The sequence below is a fragment of the Molothrus aeneus genome, chromosome 15 (genome assembly GCF_037042795.1).
Source record: "Molothrus aeneus isolate 106 chromosome 15, BPBGC_Maene_1.0, whole genome shotgun sequence".
Taxonomy (NCBI): domain Eukaryota; kingdom Metazoa; phylum Chordata; class Aves; order Passeriformes; family Icteridae; genus Molothrus; species Molothrus aeneus.
The window spans coordinates 2,296,241-2,322,487 of record NC_089660.1 but is presented as its reverse complement, the minus strand read 5'-3'; the positions used below and the strand labels follow the sequence as shown (position 1 = coordinate 2,322,487).

General features: G+C 50.2%; 1 protein-coding gene across 1 annotated transcript in view; it reads left to right on the top strand.

The window, feature by feature from the left end:
• The first annotated feature begins 11,495 nt into the window (after positions 1-11,495).
• NEURL1B (neuralized E3 ubiquitin protein ligase 1B) overlaps positions 11,496-26,247 on the top strand; it is a 33,560-nt gene continuing 18,808 nt past the window's right edge. The window contains exon 1 of the mRNA XM_066560446.1: positions 11,496-11,590. Within this exon, the coding sequence (XP_066416543.1) occupies positions 11,560-11,590 (31 nt within the window). The 5' untranslated portion in view covers positions 11,496-11,559. The remainder of the gene's footprint in view (positions 11,591-26,247) is intronic.

Below are 26,247 nucleotides of genomic sequence, written 5' to 3'. Positions count from 1 at the left end.
CACTGGTTTAAGGCCCCTGGTTATAGTGATTTAGGATCCCTGGTTACACTAGTTTAAGGCCCCTGGTTACAGTGATTTAGGATCTCTGCTTACACTGGTTTAAGGGCCCTGGTTACAGTGGTTTAGAATCCCTGGTTACAGTGGATAAAATTCCCTGGTTACACTGATTTAAAGTCCCTGATTACAGTGGTTTAAAGTCTCTGGTTACACTGGTTTAAGGCCCCTGGTTACAGTGGTTTAGGATCCCTGGTTACAGTGGTTTAGGATCCCTGTTACAGTGGTTTAAGGCCCCTGGTTACAGTGGTTTAGGATCCCTGGTTACAGTGGTTTAAGATCCCTGTTACAGTGGTTTAAGATCCCTGTTACACTGGTTTAAGGCCCCTGGTTACACTGGTTTAAGGCCCCTGGTTACAGTGGTTTAGGATCCCTGTTACACTGGTTTAAGGCCCCTGGTTACACTGGTTTAAGGCCCCTGGTTACAGTGGTTTAGGATCCCTGTTACAGTGGTTTAAGGCCCCTGGTTACAGTGGTTTAGGATCCCTGTTACACTGATTTAAAGCCCCTGGTTACAGTGGTTTAGGATCCCTGTTACACTGGACCCACCCTTGTGCTCCCTGGTGTCTCGCCCCAGCCCCTTTTCCCACAGTGGGGACACAGAGCCAGGCCTGGCCGTGGCACCAGAGGGCAGGGCCAGCCCGAGAGCTGCCCCGCTGTGCCCTCGAGCCAGCCCTGCAGGGCAATGGTGCCCAAAGGTCCCCTGCACCCAGCTCTGTGTCACAGCTGTGCTCCTGCTGCCATCCCAGGCAGCTCCATCTGCTCCTACAGACAGCTCAACCCGTGCTGCCTCCAAAGGGTTTTTATTTTTATTTTTTCCGTGGTTCTTGGTGAGCCCTGGAGTGGGAAAATCCCTGCAGAGTTTGGTCTGGGCTGCAGAGAGCCCCACAGGCCCTGCCCCAGAGAGTCCCTGCCCTTTAGGTGGCTGGCAAGGAATAATTTGCTTTTTTTATTACACTTAATTATTACACAATAATTTGCTTTTTATTACACACAAGCACTTCTACAAATTCCTGAACCCAGCCTTTTGGTCAAAAGGTCCAACCTGAAACCTCTTGCAGGATTTTTTTTTTGAATCAAAGCAGTTACTCTGATTTTTTTATTTTTTTTCATGGCAGAAAAGGCAGCAAATCTCTAGGCTACCTGCTAGGGAAGAAAAAGCAGGCACCATATGCAATGTAGCTCTTGCTCTAGCTCAGAAATGCCGAACTCTGGGAGAGAATTCGTCCCACCAAACGCCCACTAAGCACATTTTTTAAATCTGGTTTCTCAGCCTTTCGGGAAAGGAGAAGCAAAATCTTCTTGCCTGCTGGAACTGGGCCCCGTTTCATGAAATTAAATGGCTAAGGAGGGGAAAAAAAATATATCCAAGGCAAAGATGCTATTCTCAACAAAGGAAACAGTATATGCAACAGCTTCTGCAGCATTCCTGCAACATGATGTCTTTCCCTGCAGAGTCTCAGTCAGGAATTGATTGTCTGAGCAGAGAATTGCTCGATTCAGAAAGGCTTGGGGCACACTTCATGAAGCGTTTGCTGCAAGGATGAATAGCTGGGCATGTGTGTACATCAGTCTATAAATCATGGCTTGTTCTGCCCCGAGCAGGAGAGCTGAGCTGGGGCTCTGTCGCTGGGCTGGTGCTCTCAGGGCTGGGGATGAAGGCAGCAGTGTCCAACATGTGTGACCAACAGTGTCACAGGGGTCTGAGCGTGAGGGGAGAGACCAGGATCTGACTCCATGTGTCAGAAGGCTGATTTATTATTTTATGATATATATTATATTAAAACTATACTGAAGGAATTGAAGAGAGGATTTCATCAGAAGGCTGGCTAAGAATAGAATAGGAAGGAATCATAACAAAGATTTGTGGCTCGGACTCTCTGTCTGAGCCAGCTGGGCTGTGATTGACCATTAATTAGAAACAACCAACATGGGCCAATCCCAGATGCACCTGTTGCATTCCACAGCAGCAGATAATCAATGTTTACATTTTGTTCTTGAAGCCTCTCAGCTTCTCAAGAGGAAAAATCCTAAAAAAAGGATTTTTCATAAAAGATGTCTGTGACAAGCATGGGGTCAGGATTCGATGGCACAGCTCTGCAGGGACAATCTGTGACAAAGAGGAGGTGGCATTGATGGGAGAGCTGCAGCTCCCAAAGGGTGACAGCACTCCTGCTGCCCTGATGGGCTCTCACTAAGGGGAGATCAGGTGAGTGCCTCTCATCTGGGTTCTCTTTCATCCCAGATTTTTTCCCAAGCCATGTGTGGATTGTGGTTGGAGCTCCCAGCGTGTTTGGTGGCACTGCTGCTGTGAGTTGTCACTGCCACCCCTTGCTGCCCTCCTGCTCAGGGGTGCTCTGCTGTTTGGGCTGATTTGGCTGGAATTTGGGTGAATTCTGCCCCACTCTGGGGGGTTCTGGAGGAGGGTGGGAGCTGGCAGCAGCCTCAGAGCTGAGAGATGCTGCAGGAGGGCCCTGCAAGGAGCTGTGCTGTGACCAGGGGTCCTGTGGGAGCTGCTGAGCAGGGAGGGGAGGGCTCAGGTGACCTGGGGAGCTGCCACATGTGTCCCTCCTGCTCTCCAGGCAGTGCCCTTTGGGCAGCAGAAATGATGCCCTGCGTGTCCCCCTCCTTGGGGCAAGCCAGAGGAGCCCACAGCAGGGCCAGACCTGAACCCCCCAGCCCAATCCTGTTTTCTGTCAGCTGGTCTGGTTTCCCAGGAGGGAATCTCTTCTAGGAAAGCCCCAGGGAAAAGCTGTGGGACCAGCCAGGAATCCCTGCAGCGCCCAGCTGTGAGCCCACAGCCAAGGCTGAGGGACATCCTGAGCATCTCGTGCTGGGCTGGGTTCTCTCCATAAGCCCTGTGGGTGTTCAGTTCAATATCACAGTGGCTCTGTGTCCCTGGCTCACCCCATGGGTGTTTTTCCCCAGAGATGACAGCCTGGGGACAGGCCCTGGCATGGCAGGTGCAGCTGGGCAGAGCTGCAGGGTTTTGGTGGGCTCTGCTCTGCCCCTGCCCATGAGAAGCTGTCCCCCAGCCCCTCAGGCAGTGCCTTTGTGCCTGGTAGTGGCACAGGAGCACAGGCATTGCCTGGGCACAGAGATTCTTGCTTATAAATTAACTGCAAGTCACCAAGGGTCAGCTCCTTTTTGCTCTATTGTGCATGAAAAGTTCAGGAGGGTCAGGCAAGGAGTGAAATATGGTTTTTTCCTGAATAATTTTCTGCCTACCCAGTAGCTCTGTGTCCTCTCTTAGTGCTTTATTTCAAGAGAAAAACTCCTAAGTAGAGACTTAAGAAGTTGGTCCCGTTTTTAGAAGGTGACGGAGTAAATGCAGGATTTGTCTTGGTTTGGTTTGGTGTGGTTTGGTTTTCCCATGAGCACCTAAAATGTAAAATATTATCAAGTGCTGCATTTCCAAGTGGCCTTTCAGTCATTGCCCTGCCTGGGGAAATCAGTAACAGGTGAAAGAGCTCCAAGCAGGGGCAGATGAGCTCCTCTGTTTGTGTTTCTCACTTGTCATCTGCTCCCCAGAGAGCTCCCAGAGGTCAGACAATTCTGTCTGCCTGCTTTGTCTGCCACTGAGAGCTGTCCTGGGAAAAGCTGGGCTTTAGGCAGCCCCAGCCCTGCTTTTCTCTCCCAGTTCTGACAGATTTGCCTTGGCTGCTTTTCACAGCGCTCAGAGAAACCCTCCTGCCAGCAAATGTAGGGGGTTTTGGTTTTTTTTCTTTTTCATTTCTTCCTCAGAATTTTCTTCCTCCTTCTGGGGAGGATTTCTCAGTCTCCCAGAACCTGTCATGTGGTATTTGTGTCTCATGAAATGCATCCTGCTGGCTTGTGGGAACGCTGCTGCCTCTGATCCCAGAGCAGGGGCTGTGGGAATGGGGCAAGGCAGGTGTCAGGGGTTCAGGGATGGATTTGGGAATGGGGCAAGGCAGGTGTCAGGGATTCAGGGATGGGTTTGGGAATGGGGCAAGGCAGATGTCAGGGATTCAGGGATGGGTTTGGGAATGGGGCAAGGCAGATCAGGGGTTCAGGGGTTCAGGGATGGGTTTGGGAATGGCACAGAGGCAAATCAGGGATTCAGGGATGGGTTTGGGAATGGTACAAGGGCAGATCAGGGATTCAGGGATGGATTTAGGAATGGTGCAAGGCAGATCAGGGATTCAGGGATGGGATGGATTTAGGAATGGGGCAAGGCAGATATCAGGGATTCAGGGATGGGATGGATTTGGGAATGGGGCAAGGCAGATCAGGGATTCAGGGATGGATTTAGGAATGGTGCAGAAGCAGATATCAGGGATTCAGGGATGGGATGGATTTGGGAATGGTGCAAGGCAGATGTCAGGGATTCAGGGATGGGATGGATTTGGGAATGGTGCAAGGCAGATATCAGGGATTCAGGGATGGGATGGATTTGGGAATGGGGCAAGGCAGATATCAGGGATTCAGGGATTCAGGGATGGATTTGGGAATGGTGCAAGGCAGATGTCAGGGATTCAGGGATGGGATGGATTTGGGAATGGGGCAAGGCAGATCAGGGATTCAGGGATTCAGGGATTCAGGGATAGATCTGGGAATGGGCACCATCTCTCCTGCCTGCCCAGTGCCCCTTGGCTAAATGTGAGTCAGTTTGCATTTCCCAGTGGCACGGGGAATGGAAAGCCTGGGGGGTCAGGGGTAACCCTGGCAGATGTTGCACTCTGGGTTTGTTTGTTTGGATCTCCAGAGCACTCTCTGATCCCAGACTTTTCCTCTCTGGGGAAGCTGATTCCGGAATTTCGGGCCAGCCTGAAGTGGATGAGCGTCCCCAGCTCCTGGGTCACACACACTTCCACTTCCCCTGTGGAGGCTGCCCATCCCCACGGGGACGCTGGGAGCCTCCCCAAGGGGAAGGGGAAGGGGAGAGGAGCTTCCCCAAGCATTTATTTATTTATTTATTTAATCAATATTTGTCAGAAACAATGCTCGTTTTCCAAAGAGTCACAGATTGCAAATCTTCAGGTTTCCTGTTAGGAATTCCTCCTCACCATCTGAAAATCCTTGTCCCCACTTGGCCTGGGATTGGTACCCAGCACCCAGAGGCTGCATCCAGCCCTTCCCAAGATCAGCCTGTTGCACTGCAGAGTCCTTCTGCTTTCCTTGCCTTTCTGAAATAACAATTTGCTTTTACATAATGTTCTTAAAACCTCCTGGGTGAGCATTAGCTGACCCTGCTGAAGACTCAGGCATGTTCCTGCTCTGCAGATGAAGGAAGGAGGGCAGGAGGAGGGTACCAAATTTGTGAAGGTCACACAGCAGAGCAGGAGCAGAGCTCGGGCTGCAATTCCCTCCTGCTCCTTCCCTCCTGCTCCAGGCTCTGGCACACAGCACTGAGAGCCCAAATTAAGAGATTATAATGCATAATCCACGCTGGTGTGCCAAGAATTCTCTAAATCATATTACACTGTCACATAAAATGATGACTCATTTGGTAACACAGCCCACAACCAGTTCCTTTATGTTAAAATTACGTGGACAAGACTGGATTTAAAAAGAAGAAGGAGAGCTTGTTGTGTGTGTAGTGAATGCTGAGTTATAGATGCTTTCATGGATGTTATTTTGGCTGATGCTGAAGGAGCATTTGTGAGCCTGTTTGTTGACAGTGGTGCTGGGGACCAGAGATGCTGACATCCCACTAACAATAATAGGAACTGCCTCTGTTTGTTTCTAAATTGGAATTTCTTCCTTCCATGGGCCCAGCCCACCCTCCACCCCCACAGGAGGAAAGGGCACTGCTCTGGGGCTGGCAAGGGAGCATCTCCCAGCAGGGCTGGAATTGAGGGCTGCAGGGATGGCCCTTGGTCCATCATGGCCAGGAGCCCTCTCCTCCCCACAGCCCTGGGAAGGTGGAGAGAAAGCAGCTTTGTTTACCTATAGCATGAAGGGTGTGGAATTAGCCCAGTTACACTCTCCCCAGGAGAAGATGCTGTCACAAGTCTCTCCCTTTCTGCCTCTGTTCTCCTTGTTCCTCCCTGCATCATCATCATCATCATCATCCTCGCTGCCACCCCAGCTCCTGCCCTTGCTGGCAGCCTCTGCTGCTGTTTGGGGACTGTCATTATCCTCCCAAAGCCACTTGGGACGTGGCAGCTGTGAGTGACACTGAGCTGTGCTGTGGTTTCACCATTTCCTTTTCCTCTCTCTGCCTGGGCTTTAATTCCTGCAGCTGAGGAATCCATGGCCAAATCCCTTTCTGCCAGCAATGCCCACATGTTCCTCAGCTCAGAGCTGCTCTGGCATCTTGTCAGAGGTGGCTTCTGCATCCCCTGTGTGGCTGGCACGTGTCACAACCTGCACCCTGAGCAGAGAACCCCATCAGGGCAGGTGCTCCCTGCTCCTTTGGGCATCTGACCACAAAGTCCATCCATCCCTGCAGGCTTCCCTTCCCTGGCTGCACCACATCCTGTGGGTCAGCAGCACTCTGCCCTATACTCCACAAAGTGTGGTTTAGTGTCCCAGTTTTGGGTAAATAAGCCAAGTCTCCAGCAGGCTCTGAGGGCAAGGATCAGGAAACAGCTTCAGCCTCTGCGTAGTCAAGGCCAGTTCAAGAAGCTCTTTGCAAGATTTTCCTACTGTTGTGCTGGAACCTCCTGCTTCCCTTCATTTCTTAGAGGGGAAAAAAGAAGTCAGAACCAGTTTGGGAGAGTGACCTGTGGAGACCCTGAGCATCCTGTGCTGGTGCTGGGAGCAGGGCAGGGAGGGAATTGCTGCCAGCAGTCAGGAGGCGTGGGTGGCAGGAGGGCTTTGTGTGCTGCTGGAGGATGCTCTGTACATGCATCCCTCCTAAACAAATACCTCTTTAAGTGTGTGTGATGAGAATTCAGCTTTTTTTTTTCTTCTTTTTTTTTTTTTTCCACTCATCTCCAAGTAGGAGAGAGGCTTATTAGTACTCTCCTTCCATAGGCAAGATGCGGAGGCTGGGAAGTTGTGAGACGAGTTACATTTGCTTTGATCAGGCAAATCTGCTCTCTCCTGGACAGGCCCTTCAGCCAGGAGGAGGAGGGGAGAAAGCACAAGGTGCTGGCAGGAGCTCCAGGGGGAAGCTCATAAAAGCACCCAGCACAGCCAGGGAAATGAACTCGTGTCAGGAGGAAGGAATTGTTTCCATGCTGGATAAGCACCTGTTGAAGAAAATGTGTTGAATGTCACTGATGTGCATTCAGAGGAGCTGCACTCTCTTGGCCAAGGTGGTGTTTGCAAGCTGGAAGGGCATTTTAGGCTGGGACAGTCCCCTGATGTCTTTTTTAGGGGATTTTCCATCTGCAGCCTCTGAGAATTCCCAGGGAGCTCCTGCTAAGCAGGGGAAGGAAAGGGAGGTTTCAAGGTGATGGAAGGGAAGGAGGTTTGGGCAGCCTCAGAGCTCCAGGCAGATGGAGCTGGAAGAGAAATGGATGCTCTGAGCCTCTCCTCAGATTCAGTCACAGAGAAGGGAAAGGATCCAGGGCTGAGGGTGCAGGGTGTGAAACAGGAGCAGCTGGCAGTGCCTGGGCTGTGCAGCAGGGCTGGGCACAGGAATCTGCTCTTTGGGAAGGACAGAGAACTCTGGGAGCTCCCCGGGACTGCTCTGTGAATGGGACTGACCTGGCCAGTTTGAGAGTGGAGGGGCAGAGCTGTTTGTGGAGGCAGCCAGGGGCAGGGGCTCTGCCAGCCAGGGAAGGTGATCCCACCCTGAACAGGGATCTGGGATGGGAGGAGGCTCCCCTGGAGGGCAGGAGGGCTCCCAGCCCCACAGACACTCGGATTTCTCAGGGTTTTGTCTGGCTGTTGCTGGAAGAGCCCAGCCTGTCATTATTTGCTGCCATCTGTTAGAGACACGAATGGCAGCTGCTCCCAGTGGTACCGCACAGCTCACAGCGGCTTCCAGCCCCCAAAACTCGAGCCCCCGGGGGATTTACAAAGACAATGAAACCCATCTGATGCCGTAAGAAGAGTTCCTCGTTGGGCTGGTAACAATCAGTGGAAGTTTAGCTGTTCCTTGTATGCTATGTGCATCTTTGGGAACATTACATTTATACAAAGGTGTTTATATCACTGCTAATATTTCCCTCTCTGAGAGAGAGGCCTGGCCTGTGTGGGTGCTTAGAGGAGGGTTTGTGTCAGATTCCTGTCTGCGACAAACCTCAAGTGGAATTCATCACATTTTTGATTCAGGAAGAAATTTGTCTCTCTTTTCTTTTTTTTTTTTTTTGGTCCATTTTGAAAGGCCTGGGTACACACCCCTGCACAGTGAGATTTAGAAGTGATTACACTGAGCTGGGAAGCAGCTGTCTGACATCAGTGGGATACAGAAAGCCTCCCAAAGACTTTTTCCTTTGCATAATATTATCCTGATCAGACTCCACTGATCCCACTAAGATGAATTTGTTATGGGGAGCAATAGAAAATGCAGAGGGAGAAGCAACTAAAATGTGTGCAGCTAAAAGTGTCCAGTCCTGCGAGCTGGATCCAGCTCAGTTTTGTGGCTGCTCCAGAGCTCTGCTCCCCAGGTTGCCCATGGCCAAGCTGTGACCTTGTACAAATCTCCTGGGTTCTCTGTGGCTCGGTTTCATCCCTCATGAAATGAGGATATTGTCACTCACCTTGTCTGCAAAATGCTCTGAGGTCTAGTGGTAAAAATTGCTGGGAAGGAGCTTAGGTGAGATTACAGTTTTGTATTTCTGGGAGTGCAGATAGAGCAGAGCTGTGTGTGCAGGTCAGGCTGTGCCTGGCCAGCGAGGGCAGACAGAGCAGGAGATTTCTTCAGAGGCACACAGAGGAAATTGCTGAAGTGTGTTGTGATCAAGAGTTATCAAAACTTGCTGGAGCAGAAAGAATCTTAAAATGCTAATGAGCTTCTGTCTGTGGAGCCTTGCTTGGGGCAGTTTCTGCTTTTCTCCAGGCTGACTTTGCAGTGCTGCTCAGGCCCTGCTCAGGGTCCAGTCCTGGCTCTCTTTTACTCTCTCTTTCTGGGGAGGGTGAGAATCCTCCTGGCTGAACCCTTTCCCAGGAGTGTTGTTTTGCATTGTGAGAAGCAGGTTATGTTAACAAACTCTCAGTTTTCACAATGCCAAGAGCAGGAATGCTGGTTGCACTCCAGCAGGCAACCTCCGTGTCCCAAGGATGTGCATTCCCATTTCATTGTCTTCTATTTTTACCCCGTTTTGGGGAGGAGGAAGGGCTGGGACACCCTTGGGGCGGGCAGTGTGCGGGCTGGTGTGGCCGGGGTGTGGCAGGAGGGACAGGGACAGGGACAGGGAGGTGACACCAGCCCGCACACGGCACACACATGAGCAGCCCCCGGCTGCTGCCGCCGGCTTTTGAAGGCGAATTGAAGCCCTAAAATAACAACTGCCACTCCCTGCTGAGGGAAAGCAGCCGCGATTAGCGGAGCCTCCCACTGCCCGCTGTCTGGTGACACAAGGACTTTCCCCTCTGTGACAAGAGGGTGACATTGCCGCCCTCCCCTTGTCCCCCAGGAGGAGCACTGGGCTCCTGCTGCCCTCTGGCAGCTCCTGCAGCAAAGGGAGTGGGAGACATGTGCTAACCCAAGGAGACAGCAGATGGGTGCAGGCGCTTTTAAGAACAGCTGCTGGTGTCTCACTCAATAATCCCATTTTTAACAAATCCCTATGATAGCGAAAAAATGCTGGAAATTGGGTTTTTCTGTCCTCTCTCATCTCTCGAGCCACACTTGACCTGTTCAACATGATCTAGGGATTAAAGGCTTGTTATTTTAGCTTCTCTATAATAGATCAGAGGCTGATCTCTGTCAGGCTATTGAGCTACTATTCCTTGGCTCTCCCCCTCTTCCCACTTCTCCTTTTGTGTCCCAGGTTCTGTGACAGTCCAGAGATGTGACTCCTGCTAGGGGACACTTTTCCCCAGCACTGTGCACCGTGTCATCAGCCCAAGGTGCTGGCTGCTGAACATTTTGGAGCTCTGAGGCTCCCAATTCTAAAGTCTTAAGACTCTGGAAGCTGGGCAGGGAGGGAAGGCTTGGCACCCTCCCTTGTCAGCATCGTCACCCCTCGGGCCAGGAGGAGGGAGGGGTGGGGAGGGAGCCTTGCTCTTCCCCGGGGGGGCTCCAAAGGTGTTTATCTGTCTGAGACCCGAAGGAGGGAAGCTGTGGAGCCGATTCTGTCGGTGCTGAGCTCTCGGCTGTGGGCTGAGGTGTCCTTGGTCACCGCCGTGCTTCGAACTAATCACGCCTTTGCCGACACAACACTGCTGCTAATTCCCTCGGTGCCCAGGTGGGGAAGCCGTGTCACCGAGATGCAAAGTGGCTTAGCCAAGGTCACCGGCAAGGAAATGGCACGGAGAGGGAGAGGGCTCAGCTCTATCGGCTCCCAGTGCTCCCCAGTGCAGCTGTGCCCTTCGGGAAGGTGTTGCCGATGGAGAGGTGTGCTTGTGCCACGGGAGAAAGAGGATTCTTTTTTTTACCCTAGGAGGGTGAGGCCAAACGTCTGTCGGAGGTCTCTGGGGGCTTCGGGAGAGATCCGGGCCCGTGTTTGCCCAAATCCCCGGCTGGCAGCTCCTCCGACAGGTGCCAGTGGGTGCAACCCGGAGAGGCACCGGGACAGGGACAGGGAGCAGAGCGGCACATCCAGGAGAGGCACCGGGACAGGGATGGGAAGGAGAGAGACTCATTCTGGAGAGGCACCGGGACAGGGATGGGGGCACAGCGGCACATCCCGGAGAGGCACCGGGACAGGGATCGGGTCAGAGCAGCTCATCCCGGCGAGGCACCGGGACAGGGATGGGGGCACAGCGGCACATCCCGGCGAGGCACAGGGGCAGGGATGGGGCACAGGGGCACATCCCGGCGAGGCACCGGGGCAGGGATGGGGGGCACAGGGGCACATCCCGGCGAGGCACCGGGGCAGGGATGGGGGCACAGCGGCACATCCCGGCGAGGCACCGGGGCAGGGATGGGGGGCACAGCAGCAGCACATCCCGGCGAGGCACCGGGACAGGGATCGGGTCAGAGCAGCTCATCCCGGAGAGGCACCGGGGCAGGGATGGGGGGCACAGGGCCACATCCCGGCGAGGCACCGGGGCAGGGATGGGGGGCACAGCGGCACATCCCGGCGAGGCACAGGGGCAGGGATGGGGGCACAGCAGCGGCACATCCCGGCGAGGCACCGGGGCAGGGATGGGGGGCACAGCGGCACATCCCGGCGAGGCACCGGGGCAGGGATGGGGGGCACAGGGGCACATCCCGGCGAGGCACCGGGGCAGGGATGGGGGGCACAGGGGCACATCCCGGCGAGGCACAGGGGCAGGGATGGGGGCAGAGCAGCAGCACATCCCGGCGAGGCACAGGGGCAGGGATGGGGGCACAGCAGCGGCACCCGCGGCTCGGGCGGGGCGGCTCCGCGGGGCGGGGCGGGGGCGGGCGCGGAGCGGCGGCGGGAGGCGGGCGCTGTCCATGGCCCTGCGGAGCTCCGGGCGGCCCCGGGCTCCGCCGCGCCGCCGAGCGAGCGAGCGATGGGCAACACGGTGCACAAGACGCTGGCAGGTACCGCCGGGGCCGCGGGGCTGCGGGCGGGGGGCGCCTCCTGCCCCGGGGATGCTGCGGGCGAGCGGCGGCGGCCGTGCCGCCCCTCCGCGGTCCGAGGCTCCCCGGGAGAAGCCGAGCGTGTGGGCAATGCCCGGGGAAGCCGAGCGTGTCGGCGATGCCCGGAGGAGCCGGGCGTTCGGGCGTTTCAGGGATTTTTCCGAGCCGCTCGCTGCCGGCGATGCGCGGCGGGCGGGGATGCTGAGCGCGGGGTGAAGCGGGGCTGATCCCGCAGCTGGAGCGGCGCTTCCCAGCCCTCGCACCCACTCCTCGGAGGGGCTCTCTGCTTCATTTCCCCTTCTCGTTATATTATTTTAATACAACTTTTTAATGGGGAGAGACGTCAGTTGTGCGGAGTGGCCGGGTGAACTGGTCGGTGGGCTGCCCTGCCTTTAAAATTGCCTTTTTAGCCAATTCTGCACTCAGACAAGAGACGTTCCGATTCTTTTCCTTTGCAAGTTCGTAACTGTGGGGCTCTCTCCCCCCTCGGAGAATCTGTGCATAATAAAAGCAGTTGGTCTCTATAGAATCAACAGTGTTGAATTACTGAGCCCTTGCCAGGCTGTATCTTCAGCTACTTTGCTTTTCTTCTCTTTTCTGCTCTTGCAGAGCTCCTGCATTGCATCCTTTGTACTTCAGGCTCCCATAAATAAAAAGGGTATTATTAAACTTATTTAAAGAAGCAGGAGGACCTATTGAACACATACACGTCTGCCTGTAATCAGCCAGGGAGCTGAATATAGAAATAAAGAGAGGAATAGATTAGCATTTGGATGTGCCATATATTGTCTTTGCAAAGAGAGGGTGCCTGGGACCTTCAGGGCACAAAAGAAAGCTGCTAAGCTCGTGGTTTAGCTATGAAGCAGTGATTAGATTTCTAGTTGCATCTCCTCTCGTTCTCTATTACATTTAAATGGGACATTAGCTCCTCTCACAATACGGAAGTCTTCATTTTTTTCAATACTTCGCCAACTGGCAAATAAAGACATCGTGAGGAGTGCATGACCTTGGAGGAGATTTATTTCGCTTTTTGGCTTTTCAGCTGGGGGCACATGTAAAAAACCTGGGAGGGAAAAAAAAAAAAATCCAGGGAAACATCTTTGGGTCAGCAGAGGTTACCCCGGTCAGGCTGGAGCTTCCCGAAGGAAAAATATCTGTACCTGCTGGGCCGTGGTGGGATCTTGCTGAGAGCTCCGTTCCAGAAGGCTGGGAGTTGTACCAGCCCTTCTGCCTGGTGCTAGAACAGTCTCTCCTGAGCAGCCTCCACATGCTCAGCCCTCCACACGTGAATTTAAAAAAAGGGATGACATCAGCTTCACGGCAGCTCCGCCATTCAGGACTTCCTCGCGGTGCTTTCAAAAGGAGTTGTTCAAGAGGAAAAGTTTGATGGAGGGAGGGGGGGGGGGAGAAAAATGAAGGCTTGATTTATGGAGACCTCCCAGCTCAAACGTTTGTTCTGGTGGCCTAGAAAATCTCGGTGGTGTCCCTCCAGGTGGAGGCTGTCTGGGAGGATCGCAGCGCTGGGGATGGTCCATTTGCAAACATTTGTCAAATTGCGCAAGGCAAAGCTATGCAGGACACTTGAATGCCTCTGCTGAGGGCTGGATGATGCTGGAAATGTCTTTTCCCCAAATTTAGTTTGCTTTTTACAAGAGTAATGACAGCCCAAAGGAGCTGTTAACCTGTGGCTGCAGAGGAGCCTTTGGATGTTTGCAGTTTGGAAGTTTATGAATTTCTTTTGTCGGGTTGGACCCCATTCAGCAATTTTTCATATGAAATTGAATTTTGGATGGATTGTTTGTCTTTCATTATCCAAATGGCATTGCGGAGGGAAGCAGGTTTAGAGCTGTTCTTGGAACAGTCCTTTTGAAAATTAGAAAGTTTTTTCCGGGAGACTGAATGGTTGGATGAAGTCCCGTTTATAAATGTGAGGGCTGTTTAGAATTACTCAAAGATAATCAGTCAGAATTAAGTCTTTCCTCTTCTTGGTCCAGAATGCACCTCTTTCTTCACCCTGCAGACTGAGCAAGGCACTTTCACTCTCATTTTGACAAACAGAGGAATTGTTCTCTGTCCCACGGACTGAAGAGACTTCTTAATAAAACCCAAACAATCAAACAGAACGTCTTCAAACTGAAATTTGCTTACTTAAATTGATTCGGTGCAGAATCACTTTGGTCGTTTTGTTCACCATAAATAGCTAAAGGTAGAAAAAGCTTTTTCAAGGCAATCAGATGTAGAGGGAATGTGGAGGGACCTGGCTCCTGGAAGAGCCAAACAAGCAGCAATTCAGGTTCTACACAGAAATGGCAATGCTTTTCTCAAACAGCAGAATTCAATTTGAAATCCTATTGAAGACAACTCATTTTTATACCCGACTTTGTCCGAATGTGCTTGAGCAAACCGTTCCTGTTGCATCTTCAAACCCTCGCCCAGCCCCATCCGTTCCTCCACGCGTTTCCGCGGAGCGATGCAAGAGCACACGCTATCGGTGCCGGAGGAATTCGTGCCGGGAGCTTGGGAAACTCGTGTTTGCCCAGTACCCGATGGTCAGCACACAATGGGCCCGGGCTTTGTCAGATTAACAGCGAGGTTCCGAGCGGAGCGGCACCCACGCGAGTAATGAGGCTGCGCCTAATGAGACGCAGCTCCTGGGGAGGCATTGAAGGGAAAGGAGCTGGGATGTGTCAGATGCGCTTAACAACAGGCCTGAGGTGCTGCTGGAAGCCGCTGTTCTCTGGGGGACAGCGAAACGACAGCCGACACACGCGGCTGCTGCCCCGCAGCGCTCGGGATGCTCCGGCAGGAGCGGCTCCACACAGGCTGGGCATGGATGTCGCTGTTTCCCTGCTCCCCTCGCCTCCCTGCCCACGGCCCGAGGTGATCTGCGGGCAGCTGGGTTAGGGGATTGTTGGTTTTTGAGGCACGGTGCTGTCCTGGCTCCTGCAGGTGATGGGCAGCACCTGGGCTGGGCTGCAGAGCGGGCCGGGAGCTGCTGCATCTGTGGGATTTGTGGGATTTGTGGGATTTGTGGCTCTGTGCCTGTTTTGCTGCAGGGAATCGCTCTGGAGCTGGGGTGAGAGAGGCAGGGAGCAGCACACAGCACCCTGGTGTCATGGATGGGGCTCCTTCCTCCACGGGGCTCCTTCCTGCAGGCACACACAGGGCTCAGGAAAGGGTTAAAAACCAGTGGGAGCCGGGACCTCGGCAGGGCAGGCTTGGGAGAGGGGAAAATTCCTCTGATCCAGGGAAAGCCTTGGAGGAGCAGTGTCTGTGAGCCCTGGTGACAGGGGAAGGTGGCAGCTGCTGGACACAGCAGGCACTCGCCAGCCCAGGCACAAGGGAAGGACTTTGGGATCCAGCTGTTGGTCCTGACCCAAATAGGGGCATTGGTATTTAACAAAGCAGCCAAATTCCCTTTTTAGAATCTGGCTGGGATCTGATTGCTGTGCTTCTCCCACAGCCTTCCTCACAACTGTGAGGAATACCAAGTATGAGTGGCATTTGTGTCTGGTAAACACGAGGGAGAATGGGGCTTGTTCTGGCACAAGTCACTTCGGTGCAAGAAATTATTTTGTATTCTTAAGGAAAAGGCTTCTAATCATTAACCCACCCTCAACAAGGCAGAAATCCCAAGTTTAGGCCTTCACCAGGCTGGTGCTCCCATCTGCCAGGCCAAACAGGGATGGTTGGAGGGTGCTGGATAAGGCAGAGCAGCAGGAATTCACAGCATGTGGGTTAAAAAAGACATTTCTGTGTATGCCTTTTGAAAATACTGATTCAGTTCTCCTCTAAGAAATGAGGAGCAAAGTCCATGCAGTGGGAAAAGATCTCTCTGCCTTTTCCAGGGGCTGAAATCTCACTTGAAGGAGCACTTTTGTTTAGATTTGTTGCTGGTCCCTCCTCCTTCAGCTGCTAGTGATGCACTGTGGGAGGAGTTCTTATCGTTGTCAGGAGTTCAGTAAATTGTTTGATTTGGCTCCAGTCTGACTTCAATAAAACTACAAATAACCACTTCAGGTTGTTCTGGTTTGAGTGAAAAAAGTTCCTGTCCAGACCAGTTTTTGGTTTGGGTTTGGTTCAGTGCTGATCCTCAAGGACTGCAGGTGTTAATCCAGCCTGATTTTGCCTGTTTTTCTGCATCTTTTAGGCTGAGAGTTGAGGTTCTGAGAGTCTGTCACTGATTTTGATGACTCCCTGTGAGACCTTTGAGCAAGTGGCTTTGTCACAGGATTGCTTTGAATGTAAGGGAGGCAGGAAACCCTGGCTCACATGGGGGTATAAGAGTTAATTAATTATGAAGCATCTCCTGGAAGAAGGTCACAGAAGTGGAAAAAAAAAAAAAAGAAAAAAAAAAGATTAATTCACTGCTTTCTTAGCAGCCTTCTGCTTTCCCACTCTTCAAAAGGAAACCTGTGAGGCTGCTCAGCCTTCTGTGGGATTTAGAGCTGGAGCAGGTTGCTTGTGCACTGAGGGCTCTCTTTAACCACTGTACATGCCCCAAACTGTGCTGCAGCCAACTGGCACGATTAATTCAGCCTTTGGCACCTCGGCTCTGGAGGCTGGAGGAGCAATCCAGGCAGGCATTGCCTCCCAGGCTGGTGTTAAATGGAGCTGTGTCATGCCCCGTGGCCCACGGGCTGTCACACACACCCAGCACTGTGCCAAGTGTGTCATTAAAGGCAGAGCTTTCCCTGCTCTCCACTGGCTGGTGCTGGGCAGGTGCCCTCTCTCTGTTTTTGTGGTTTTTTTTTTTTTAATTTTAATGATTTTAATAATTTAAATTTATTTTAAATTTTAATAATTAAAAATTTTATAATATATTATAATATAAATATAAATATAAATATAAATATAAATATGAATTAAATCTATAATATATAATATAAATATAATATATTATAATTATATATTTATAATATAATATATATTATAATATATTTTTATAATAAATAAAATAAATTTTATTTATTTTAAATTTTAATAATTTTTAAATTTTAATGATTTATGCTCCAGAGGGGAATTGCTTTGCTGGGAATTCTGGCAAGCAGCACTTTCCCCACAGGGAATTTCTTTGCTGGGAATTCTGTCAAGCAGCGCTTTCCCCACTTTTATTTCTTTTAATTTCTTTGGGTAATTTTATTTCTTTGGATAATTTGGGTAATTTTGTGTGTGTCAGCACCTCACCCTCCTGCAGAGGCTGAAAATCCCACCCCAGGCTCTGTCTGTGTAGGCAGAACCCTTGGATTTCCTCCCTGCAGGCAGAGGAAATCGCAGCTCCCCAGCAGGTTATCATCTGATAACCCATGGAAATGCTTCCATGGGATCTTTGAGGTGTTTAACTCCAGGCAGGCAGATTTGAATGTGCGGGCATGGATGTTTATTTGACAGCAGGATGAGTCACTGCCAGCCCTGTGCCGGGTTTCTCTCCCGGTCCTGCCGAGGATCCTCCTCGCGTGTCACATTCGCTGCCTTTTCCATCAGGAATACAAACCAGCACCTCCGAGCTCCGGGGGATTTCACCTCTGAGCCCCTTGGGTTGAGGAGCTGCTCTCGGGGCAGCCGCGTCCTGCCACAGCGGGGTTTGCCTTGAAAGGAAACATTTTCCTGCCCGGCAGCATCCCTGTGTTTACAGAGCCTATCTGAGAGCCTCGGCAGCTAAATTAGGAGCAGCCTTGCCTAAGGTGGAGCGCGCACGTCACCGCGATGGATGTGGTGGGCTCAGGAGAGGAGCGGGGAGGAGAATTGGCGCAGGGAGAGCCCTCTGGGGAGCTGCTGCTGGGCTGGCTTCGTGTGCTGCACCATGAGATTCCCCGGGACACACCCCAGAGCCCACCTGGACATCCCCACACACCCTGGGAAGGTGTGTCAGGTCCTCCAGCTCTTCTCCTTGCGTTTCTGTGGGGAATGGGTCTGTGTGATGGCGTGAGTTAGAACATCTGCCGTGTCTCAGCCTTCTCATGAGACTGGAAATGGAATAAAAGTTTTTAAAATGCCTCTCAGTTACCCCATCTCCGAGTCAAAAAAGGGTATAATTGACACATTCCCATGTTACTGTGCTGTGTTCATCTCTCTTCCCCTGCCCAGGGCAGTTTTTGGGAGCAGTCTGGAGTCCTGCACAGCAGCCAAACCACGGGGCTGACCCATGACCTGCCCCTTCCCCGCTCCTCAGGATCTCCTTTTGGCCGCTTTCGGGACTCCCTGGCACCCAAATTCTGCAGACTTATCCAGAGGGCAGAGGTGCCAAGGAGTGGGGAAGGGCTGTGGGGAAGGGCCTGGCTCCGTGGCACATCTCAGGGGAGCTCCTCTGCCTGCAGCAGCTGCAGGGAGTTTTGCTGGAGGAGGATTTCCATACTTTGTTCTGTCCTCTCGTTCAGGCAGCTTCTCCAGCCTTGTTTGGTGTCACTGATCTGTGTCCTGGAGGGGACAGAGGCTTTTGGTGCCCTCAGAGAGGTTCTACCCCTTCTCCTTCCCAGCCCAGCTCTTTCCCCAGAGGCATCAGCAGGGACAGGCTCCCTCTGATAAGATCTGTGCCCATGGGAGGACTTTTTTGGTGGGAAGGAGATGCTGTTTACTCTGTGTTCTTCCCTGTCTCGGTGATGGCTGTGCTTCTTTTCCCCGTGTCTGATACAAAGAATGAATCACTGGCACTGAGGGAGCTTTATTTCAGCTTACCTGTGCCAGCTTTTCCCTTCAGACCTGGATGCTCTGTTGTCTCAATTACTGAGTGCTGGAACATGAATTCCTGGTGCCTGAGCAGTTGGACTGGGCCTTTGGGGAGGAGGGAGGGAGGAGAAAGTGATTTCTTGCTTGTTAATTTGTTTTCCCCTCTGTGTCCAGGGAGATCTCCTCCTCTGCTTTGTGTAAGCAGGGCTTGCTTTCCACCCAGGAGGTTTTTTTCTCCCTGGGTTCTTTCAGACCTCTGGCAATGGAGCAGCTCAGGAATCTCCTGCTGAGAGGATCTGACCCCAATCCTTCCCCCTTTCCAACAAAACCATATCTTTTTTCCCTTTCTGCACCCTTCTGCTGTTGGGAAACTGAATCAGAAGATAAAAAATGATTTATTGCTTCAATTGCACAGGAAGATTCCTTAAAGACAAAACCATCTAACTGCACTTCAAAGCTTTCTCAGTGCAGCTGGGAAATCACATTTAGGATTTTTTTAAGAGCTGCTGATGCTTTGAGGGGGGAAGGATGGATGGAGTTGTGTTTGTGGTTGTTGGCTGGATAATTGCATGTAACAGGTTTTGGTTTTGAACTTTGCTGGTTTTGCTGTGGATTTTTACATAATAATGATAATTCTGTACTTTAGGAATTCTCCCATTTTAACCATTTTCCTGTGATTGCACTCCTGATAGGAAAATGTCTAATGGTTATGTAGGAGAAATAAATAGGCACATAAAAGTAAAGCTCTGGTTTTTGTTGGCTGTGTGGCAATACAGGGAAAACAATCAGTCAAGAAAGAATTCCCTGGAGCAAAAGTTTTCCATCAGGTTTCCAAATGCTAGGGAATAAAGATTTTTGATTTTTGCCCTCCTCCACAAGTCAAACATTGAATCCTCCAGGCCCTGCCTGGAGAAGGCAAAGATAAAAGATAGAATATCCCATTTGGCAGCACAAATGAAATAATTTCATTCAGGTTTATCTTGCTCTGCTCAGAGATAACTGGCACTGTGGCACAGCTTTCCTGAGCCTGTTATCTCCTCTGCTCTCACTGGGACACCAGCTGCTCAGCTTGATGTCTCCTGGAATTTATGGAGTGCAGTTCAAAAGTTATCTCCTCAGCTTGAAAGCATAATTCCTAATGAGGGAAAATTGCTGTTTCTTGGGGTCTTAAACTTGACACAGTTGGATGGAGTTGTTTTTTTTTTTCCTGGGAACACAAAACTCTACTTGGGAGCTGCCTGGTGTGGTGTCCTGGGGATGGCTCAAACTCTGTTAACAGGAGCAGCTCAGAGGCTGCTGTGAATTCTGGGGGGAAGACAGGACCAGGAATTTTGAGCATGTGCTCTCCAGAATGCAGCCAGGCAAGTTAGAATACAGGTGGAATACAATAAATAAGAACGGTTCTATCACTGGAGATCTCAAAGACCAAGTTATTTTTATTTTCTTATTCATCAGCTAGGAATGGAATGAGTAGAACTGCACTACCAGGGCTAAGGGTGGCTTTGATAATCCCTGTAGCTCCTGGCAGAAAGCTGTGTCCCCTTGTGACCTCTTTGGGGGCTGCTCTGTGGTGCTCCTTTCCTCAGGACACCTGCAAAAACTCTTGATTATTTTGTCCTGCCAAGTGAAAGGGTTTCCAGGAATGAGAACAGAAATCATTTTCTAAGTGGCTGTTGCTCGTAGAGATCAAGAGCCTCTTCCCCTGGCGGGTGTTTCAGAATTCCAGGTGTTTTGGTGCTCCCTCCTGGAGTGGAGGCGTCCTCTGCAGGGTGCAAGGCACATCCCCACCGGGGCACCGGATTTGTGGGGTTTGAACAGCAATTACCGGGCACCTGATTTGTTTAAACAGGTTCAAACAGCAATTTGTGGGCTTTAAACAGCAATTACTGGGTGATCTGGCAGCACAGAGCAGCTCAAGCTGCCGATGCCATCAAAGGCACAGGGTGAGAAGGACAGAAGCTCCACAAGGCTCAATTTCAAGGAATTCTAAGTTTATACAAAGTGATTTCAGCCCCTGTAGCGTGGCTTTAAACACCTGAGCCTGGAGCAGGGTTTGTGCCTGGGGGTTGTAATCCCTGTTCTCCTGGGGTTTGTAATACCCGTTCTCCTGGGGATTGTAATCCTGGGTTTTGTAATCCCTGTTATCCTGGGGATTGTAATCCTGGAGATTGTAATCCCTGTTCTCCTGGGGTTTGTAATACCTGTAATCCTGGGGGTTGTAATCCCTGTTACCCTGGGGATTGTAATCCCTGCTATCCTGGGTTTTGTAATCCCTCTTATCCTGTGGTTTTGGAAGGGATGGGAGGAGCCCACACAGCCCCATGCACATCCCCATACACACAAACCCAAATTCTGTTCAATGACCAAAATCAACCTCCTGAGCCCCAGGGCTGCTCCCAGGGATGTCAGAGTGGCTCAGGGCAGGCTCTGTCTGACCCCAGGATGCTCTTCCCACCCTGTGCTGGGCTGGGGGCCTCGGATGGATGCAGGAAAACTTCTCCCTGCCTTCCTCAATAATCTTAAGAGATCTTCTCCAGCCTAAACTGTGCCTCGTGCCTTCAGACATCTGACAAGTGCTTTATGTAAGACCTCTCAGATCCGTGGAATTGTGCAGGAAGGGGGATTTTTTTATTTTATTTTATTTTTTCTGGAATAAGAATTGCCTTCTTCCAAATTAGCTTAGTCTGCTGCTGACGTCACCCGCTGTGCCAGGGCCTGTGAGCTTGCCAGATTCCAGAATCTGCTCTGAGATGTGACAACCAGGGATCTGCTGGCCCTGGGCACCCTGCCTGCTGCCAGAACGTCCATGTCTAGACAAAGGATGCAGCTCACCTGCAGGGCTCAGCCATCCCCTCTGTTTGTTTGGCTAGAGCACAGTCATTAAGAGATGAATTTATATTAAAGGCTTCCAAGAAATGCCTCTGCAACCCCAATGTTTATGTAAGAGAGACCGAGAAATTCATAATTTATTGAATTTGTGTGTGTTCTGCTTGGGATTATTCATTGGAGGAACATACTAAGTGATTTTTTGTATCCTAGTAACCAACTGCGGTTGCTTTTCCATGAATAATCTTTCTAGTTTAACTTGACCAGTCAAATCTAGAAGGGAAAACTCAAATTAAATTTTCAAGGCTCAGATAGCTTTTGCAGGTGAGAGAGAACACATTTTTTCTCCCTCATTTAGCCACATAATGATCAGATTGACAGATGCTGTCTGGAGAGTTGGATTTTCCCGAGCAGAACAAAAGTGGAAGTTTGACTCCTTATGAACTGAGCTTCAAAGCTTGATTTCTTTAATATTCATAATTAATGAATTGGTTAAAATAGTCCTTTCCTCCCTCCATCTGATGGTTTCCAGGGCAGGTTTTTAATTGCAATGCAGATTATTTCCCTTTTGTGGGGAGCCCAGCGTGGGGGGTCTCCCATCAGCTCATGAGGACACTCTGTTGGTTAATTAATAAAATGATTTGTGAATTATTTCTCTCTGCCTTGCCAGCCCTGTGTGGAACAGCTGGAGTTTTTCACTTAATAAGAGTATGCTCACATTTTTCTTCTTCAAAATTTATTTTGATTCAAAAGGAGCCCCTTTTCGAAGTTGTGTTTTGAGGAGCTGTGTTTCTTTCAAAATGCCTTTTGCTCTTAGAAATATTAAAAGCTACTTCGAGAAGAAAAACAAAAATAAGAATTTACTTCCCAGCTCCCTGGGCGAGCTCCTTGTTTCTCCCACCCTCGTGGAGCGCTCAGCTGACCATCTCCACAGCAGCAGGACATTCCTCCCTGAGAGGTCAACACCACTTCTCATTTTGGACCAAACTCTTTTCAAAGCCTCTTTTTGTATGCATTCCTATTTAGTCAATGTTTACAGCCCCGTGGAAATTCACTGCACTCCTGTAAATGCCAGAGCCTATGGGCAGGCTGGAGGAATCCTCTCCAAACCACGGCAAGCAGCTCTCAACCACCGCCTCAGATTTTCCTTGGAGATGAGATTAATGGTGTCAGCAGGTCCCACAAGGAGGAGAAGCTTTCCTTGTGTGCCTCTGGATTGGGACCACGTTCTCCCCCCTCCCTGATTTGCCCCCTGCCTCCTTATCCTGCATTTCCCTTTTCTGTCCTCATTCCTGTATTTCCCCTTTCTGTGTCCATATTCCTGCATTTCCCCTTTCTATATTCATATTCCTGCATTTCCCTTTCTATATTCATATTCCTGCATTTCCCCTTTCTATGTTCATATTCCTGCATTTCCCTTTCTATATTCATATTCCTGCATTTCCCCTTTCTATGTTCATATTCCTGCATTTCCCTTTTCTGTGCCCATTCCTGCATTTCCCTTTCTATGTTCATATTCCTGCATTTCCCTTTTCTGTGCCCATTCCTGCATTTCCCTTTTCTGTACCCATTCCTGCATTTCCCCTTTCTCTGCCCATTCCTGCATTTCCCTTTTCTGTGCCCATTCCTGCATTTCCCCTTTCTGTGCCCAAATTCCTGTATTTCCCCTTTCTGTCCCCATTTCTGCATTTCCCCTTTCTGTGCCCATTCATCCATTTCCCCTTTCTGTGTCCATTCATCCATTTCCCCTTTCTGTGCCCATATTCCTGCATTTCAGTGCCTGGTGGATTTGGGACCAGGGAAATCCCTGCTGTGGCTCTGTTTTGGTAACTTCAGGCTCCCTGGAATCCCTTTTCCAGCTCAGATTCCCAGGAAGATGATGCAAATGGGAGCTCCTGGGTGTCCTGAATTTCGAAGAACTGGAGGGACAGTGTGCAGTTGTGTTTTATTGTGGCCAGAACCACAGAGGCTGTGAGCTGTCAACACATAATTGTGCATTTTGTGTTTGGTAGTAGAAGTTTATTCTACCAAAAAAAGAACAAAAAGAACTGCCCAAAGAGGAACAAATTCTTTCTCTCTTTGCAGCTTTTCAGATGTGATTTATAGGTGTGTTTTTCCAAGTGAGTCCAAACAAGGCCAGTGAATGGCTCTGAATTAGTTTGGTTCTGTTAATTGAAACAAGAGACATCTGGGTGGAAATGGGAGGGTTTAGGCAGCTGCTTTTTTTTGTTTCATGTGGGGTTTTTAATATTCCCAATTCCACAGTTACCAAGGAGTGCTGCTGGACTGTGCACTGGGGTTTGGAGGTGGAAATGATCAATGAAAAATACAAAAAACCCCAAAATTCAGCTGTAACAAGAACAACAACGGGCAGCTCTGCACTGAACTGTTTGGAAGGTATTGACCAAAGGAGTTCTGCTGAACAATAGCCCAAGCTCCACATTAACAAAGTGAGAAAACAAGATGTAAATTAGGGTACTGCCTGGACCTGGCCATTGCAGTGCTGTTTGCTCCATAATTCACACCTTCACCCCAAGGATTCTTTCTTCTGGGGCAGGGAGCAAAAAAAAAAAAAAAAATTGTTTTCATCATTTTCTGGCTTTTCAACAACGCAAGGAATTGTGTCTCATCTCCAGATTGTTTTTGGTTCACCTGCCTCTATCATATTTTGGCTGTGATACCACAAAGACAGAAAGAATAAAGGGAGAAAAATGCTGATGTTGATTTAGGTGTGCTGGGTTCAAACCCCACTGGAATTAAGGTTGACACAGAGGCTTAAAAATAAACCTCTCTTGCTCAAATCCTTCTTGTGTTGAAATAATTGAAGACATTTGAGATGAAGGAAAGGGGCTGAGGTCATGGTGTGTCCAGTAATGGTATGACTGTATTTATTTATTTTTTTTGTTTGGACAGTTTAATGTCTTGAAGTGGGTCTTGTTTCCTCTTATTAATTCCTGCAAATATCATGGAAAAGGATCTCAGAGCTGAGCCATGCAGCAGCCAAGAGTTGCACAACCACCTGCCTCTCAGATTGCCTTCACAGCTTAGCAGAGAAATCTGCATTTTTAAAAACCTCAGCTAAGGAAAAGAGGGATGCATCTTTTTTTAGTGGGATGTTTTCCTGTGTTTCTGGACCAGAATGCTACTCTTTTTTCTTTTTCCCTTTACATTTTTTTTTGGATTTGTTTCTGAAGTATTTAGAAAATAAACCCATCTTGTTTGTCTGAATATTTACTAAAACAGCCAACAAAATATGTGATGTTATTGTACAGGTTGGACTGTACACGAGTTGAGTGAGGTCATCAGAAAGAGAGTTTGGCCAGATTAAATTTCCTTGAAATCTCCCTGCTGGGACAGTGCTGGCTTGAGGCAGCAGCTCACCAGTACAGCCCCAGAGAGCTCCCAGTGCCACCAGTGCCACCAGTGCCACCAGTGCCACCGGCGCCTCTGTCCCAGGGAAAGGAGCCTGGCAGAGGAGCAGAGCTGTGCTGTGCCCCTGATGTCATTATAACCAGTTATTACCATTGTTTTGCCCTGTTTTGGATTCTTTACATATTGTTTTGGAAAAGCTTAGTGGGATCACAGCCTTTGTATATATAAAATATAGGATGATTGAGGAGCTGGCCACTGCTTTATTTAGCTTCCTCAGCCATGCATTCCTCCCCAAGTATTCTCCCCTCCTGCTGCCAGATCACTGTTTAAATTGTGTGTAAATAGAAAAGGAACTGTGGACACAGTTAAAAAATGCTGGAAGAGGGATTTACTGGGAAGAACACCTTCCCCCCTTTTCCTGGGGTTTTGGCTCTTAGGGCAGATCTAAAGCCCTCTCTGGGTGGCACTGTTAAATCTGATGGCTCTCTGGTTATCCATCCCTGTTTGGACTGGAAGACCTCCACTGTTTTTTTTCTTTTCAACTGAATTCTTTGGAGTGTAGTGAAGTTGTAATTAGGAGGAGAAAAAAAAAGGGACTCTTAGAACCACTGTGAAGAGAGATAAAGACAAAAGAAACTTCTGTAAAAGCGAGGAAGCAAAGAAAAAGAGCAGGTTTGTTCATTTTGTCTTGAGGGGTTTTTGGGGAAAAGTTGAAGGTGGAATGAATGGCCAGGCTCTCCTTCCTCCACCTGCAGCATCGCTCCAAGCGCTGATCTCACCCTTCACAGAATCCCAGAATGGTTTGGGTTGGAAGAGACCTAAAGATCACCTCATTCCCCCCCCCTGCCATGAAAGGGACACCCTCACCAGGCCAGGTGCTCATCATCACCTGCAGCTTTTCTTCCTCCCCAGCCCTGCAGGATTCCTGTGCTCAGGGGGAAGCTTTTGGTGTTTTCAGGGAGTGTGGAAATCACAGCTCCTGGCTGGAGCCTCACACACCCACCTGAGTCATGCACTGAGCCTACCAGCACAGCTCATGGCCTGGCCTTGCTCCAAACATGCTTTTGGGAGGTGGGGAAGGCATGTGGATTGTGTACAGCCCAAACCCAGAGGGATGAAGATCAGGTAAACACAGCTTTTTGGGGATTTTCGGAGAACAATGCATGGAAAGTGAAGCTCAATTGCCACTATCGCTCTTCAAATCTTTTTTGTTAAATTTTCCCCGTGTCACAAGCTGCCCTCGTGGTGCAGTGCCTGTCTGTAGGGGATGGGTGGGTTTCCTGCATCAAGGAGACAACAAAATGATTTCCCTCTTTGTGTTCCTGTCCAGAGGAACACATGGATGGGCTGTGGGAAGGATGTGCTGAGTCCCAGAGCTCTTTCCACGAGCGCTGCATTGAAACCATGGCATGGAGTGGAATTGCAGCTCTGAGGATGTTCAAAGGGAATGCATGCCATCCTTCAATTTCATTAAAAGCCATTAACATTGGAATGACATGGTCACTATTTATAAATCCCTGGAGCAGATGACTTGGTGCAGCTGGCCAGGAGAAAAGGCTCAATGGAAACAGGGAGTTTATTTGCATTAATGGTCCTGCCGTGCTGCTCTGGCAGCAGGAGGAGGCCGAGGGCATGGACCATTTCAATGTCAGTGATGATGGCAGGCACAAGATCTTGTAACTCTTCAACAAATCCCAGTCCTGACTGGAGAAGGAGAGCACCAGAATGAAGCTTTTGAACCAATGTGTTGCTCT